The sequence below is a fragment of the Triticum dicoccoides genome, chromosome 7A (assembly GCF_002162155.2).
Source record: "Triticum dicoccoides isolate Atlit2015 ecotype Zavitan chromosome 7A, WEW_v2.0, whole genome shotgun sequence".
Lineage (NCBI taxonomy): Eukaryota > Viridiplantae > Streptophyta > Magnoliopsida > Poales > Poaceae > Triticum > Triticum dicoccoides.
In genome coordinates, this window is record NC_041392.1 from 583,850,812 (window position 1) to 583,854,368 (window position 3,557).

General features: G+C 52.4%; 1 protein-coding gene across 1 annotated transcript; it reads right to left on the minus strand.

Moving 5' to 3' along the window:
* Positions 1-1,171: 1,171 nt before the first annotated feature.
* Positions 1,172-2,525, minus strand: LOC119330700 (AT-hook motif nuclear-localized protein 27-like). Its single transcript, XM_037603818.1, has one exon. The coding sequence runs from the start codon at positions 2,406-2,408 to the stop codon at positions 1,530-1,532; it is 879 nt and encodes a 292-aa protein (XP_037459715.1). The 5' UTR covers positions 2,409-2,525; the 3' UTR covers positions 1,172-1,529.
* Positions 2,526-3,557: the final 1,032 nt, after the last annotated feature.

The following is a 3,557-nucleotide window of genomic DNA, read 5'->3' on the forward strand; positions in this document are numbered from 1 at the left end:
CTGTATTTTTTTCCAGAAATTTTGAAACATGATTTTCACTTGGTTTTCAACAGTTGATCAAAACTTGTTTCCACTGGATACTTTCTCCAACTGTGATCCCTTTTTTCTCACGGTAAATTGAAAATCGAAACAATTTTCCATTATTGCTTTTGCAATCCGTCCTGCAACAAATAGTTCAGACCTTTGGTTCAAAGGAAAAGTAGAAGAAGCACATTCGTATAACGAATAGGAAATTTTCCTATGGTGGCATTGTTAAAGGCTCGTTTGATTCAAAGGTTTTTTCATAGAAATTTTGTAGGACTAGAATCCTTAGGATTTTTTTCCAATGTAGGTTTTTTGATTCATAGGATTGAATCATATAGGAATTTTTTCTAAGGATTTCTTTGTACTACTTCTCATATAGTATTTTTTAGCATCCATGCCAACCTCTTTGGAAGAATCCTTTGTTTTTCCTATATGCAATCAAACAACCCAAAATCCTTTAGGATTGAGATGACCATGAAATTCCAACCCTATGTTTTTCCTATTCCGTGTTTTTAGAATGTTGCGAATCAAAGAGGCACCAAGCTTTTGGTTCAAAGGAATGTGGCAAAGGAAAATAGAGAGAGAAAAATAATCTTTGTTCTTGGTTTTAGAGAAAAAAACACAGAAATTTTACAATCCACTTGAACCTCTTGTCCAAATTCTTCCACACAAAGAACGAGACTGAGATCCTTCATGGCATAAGAACATGCTAAGTACACAAGAATTCCTGTGATTTTTCTATTCCCATGAGCCAAACAGCCAAGCCTGCAAAATTCCTACGTTTTCTAATCTTCTGTTTTACGCATGCATTTCTATCTAATTCCTGCGTTTTTAGAATTATGTGAACCAAAGAAGGCCATGGTGTTCTCTTCAAATCTTCTATTATGTTGCTATATTCCTATGGTTCCTCTATGTCTATGAGATAGATATAGATACAGTAGTACATGACGCAACATGTGTTTTGCTGTTTTGTTTCTTTCCTTCTCGAACGGACACATGCAGCAGGACTGAACATTGACCATTGGATTTCATACGGCGTACTGTACTACTAAATTTGATGGGACAGGCGGAGGTTTTGTACACTGGCAACAAGCATAAAGAAAACATCTCAAATGGAAAGTCGATATGAAATAGCGAGGCGAGCACATCTCAGGTAACAAAAGATTTCCAATTTCCCCAGCCATTAACAACAAATTTCCAATTTCCCCAGTCATTAATCACATTTCACATGTTCGCAATGCTAGCAAATACACTAACAACTCAGCCCGAGAAGCTGTAAAACTACTAGTAGAACACTGACCTCCAATTAACCACACGAAATGTGGCTCCATCGCCTGAGAAGAGATGTACTTGGTCGCCATATTCTGCTGATCTTGCACGACAAAATCACAATAAGAGCCCAAGAAGAGCACTCCATGAATGAACCAACTTGCCAAAACCTACTTTTGTCTAGAGGATGGATGTTAGGAGCAAGAACACCAGGAAAAGAGTTAACGATCGATCCATCAGATGCCGCCTCCCTGGTGGCCTCCCCACGGGTACTGCGGTGAGCGGTGGTCGGGGTAGCCCGCGCCCATGGCCATGGCCTGGGAGATCGCCAGTGGCTGCTGCGCTTGCACTTCTTGCGGGACCGAGGCGTCGGGGGCGGCGGAGAGGTCGGGCTTGACGTCGGCGTCGGCGGCGTCCTGGAGGGGCAGGCGCTCGTAGACGGCGTTGGCGAAGGTGGCGGCGAAGAGGGTGACGGGCCCGGCGGCGACGAGCGGCCCCACGACGCAGCCACCGAGGACCTGGCCCTGCCCGGCGGAGAGCATGACTGCGAGGCCGGACGCCTCGGACGGCGCCGGGGGCGGGAGCACGGTGCCGGTCATGGAGAGGAGCTCGAAGCGCCCCGGGAGGGGCGCGGCCGAGGCCGCGCCGCGCACGACGACGTCCACGACGGAGCCGGACGCGCCCAGCACGCAGACGCCCCGGCCGCGGCGGCGCGCGTACTCGGCGACGCAGGCGGCGACGTCCGCGCCCGGGGCCACCTCCAGGATGTGCGAGTGGAGCGCGTCGGGGCTGTCGCGCGTGATGATTATCGGCGGCTTGGGCTTGTTCTTGGACCCCATCGGCCGGCCCCGCGGCCTCCGCAGCGGCACGATGGCCCCCGCCGCCGCCCCCATCTGCCCCTCGCCCTGGCCCTGGCCCTGCTGCTGCTGCTGCTTGCTCTCCGGCGAGGCGGCCGGGGCGGCCACCGCTGGAGCCGGCGCCGGCATGGTCACCGCCGGCAGCTGCAGCGGCTCGTGCTGGTGCTGGAGCGGCTGATGCTGCTGCATCTGCTGCGGCTGCGGCTGCGGCGGGAAGTCCATTGGCCCTTGCCACCACTTGCTGCTGCCGGTGGCCATGCACGTAGCCTCGCCCCAATCCGCCACACTGGCTGGCTCCACAGTAGGATCCCACGCCCCCTTTGGCTCTCTCCCCTGACCCGCTGTCCTCCTGCCTCCCCCCTCTCTCTCTCTCTCGCGAGATCTCGAAGTCGGAGACTGGGAGAAACTGAGCGCTTTCGCAAAGCCTTGCCCCCCTCGCTCGCCCAGTTGTACTGCCAAAAGTCAAGAGAGAGAACGCAAGGGGCCAGGAGGGGGGTCATATGGGAGGAGGGCGCGGAGCGGCCCTTGAATCCTGACGGGACGGCGAGAAGGCGCGACATGTGCGCGGTGTGGTGGCGCAGCGCGGGCCGGACCGTCTCGTCCGGGACCAGTATGTCTGTAACGCGCTCGCCTCATCATGGAGGCGAATCCTGTACGACCCGTTTGCGAGAGAGCTCGTTGTGGGGTGGCCCACCTGACAGCCTCCCCTTGCGGCCGGGTCGCACGTACGACCCGGTCGTACAGGATTATTTTGCCCTCATCATCGTGCCGTCTCTCTCCAATGGTTTTCCGCGCCGTTTTCCGTTCTCCCTCTTACCAAAAAATGTCCTTCATCTAGTAAAAAAAAATGTTCTTCATGTTTTCATCTAAAAAAAGTGTCCTTCATGTTTTTACAAAAATGTTCTTCATCGTGTCAAAAACAAAAGTGTTCTTTTTCTTTTCTGAAAAGAGCCGGATTCTTCGTCTTCCATGAAACGTTCTTAGTTTACCATCGAGGTGAAACCGTGCGCCTGGCCGTCCGCCCACTTTTTAGCGCGGTTTTCGGTTCTCTCCTCACCGCAGAAGTGAAACGGGACGGACGCCCAGGTTTTCAGCGCCATTTTCAGTTTTCATTCGCACCGTGGAAGTGAAAACTGACACCCGGTCCTCTGGCGGGTTTTCCATGCCATTTTCAGTTCTCCTTCTCACCGCAGAAGTGAAACCGGACGGACGCCTTGGTCCTCCACGGGGTTTTCAGCACCATTTTTAGTTTTCATTCTCACTTTGGAAGTGAAACTGACACCCGGCCCTTTGCCGGGTTTTCCGTGCCACTTTCAGTTCTCCTTCAAACCGCGGAAGTGAAACCTCACGCCCGGTTCTCGCCAGGGTTTTCCGCACCATTTTCAGTTCCCCTTCTCATCGTGGAAA

Bases quoted from the DNA above. Each gene is read 5' to 3' on its own strand.
- LOC119330700 (XM_037603818.1), bottom strand. From the start codon at position 2,408: ATGGCCACCGGCAGCAGCAAGTGGTGGCAAGGGCCAATGGACTTCCCG.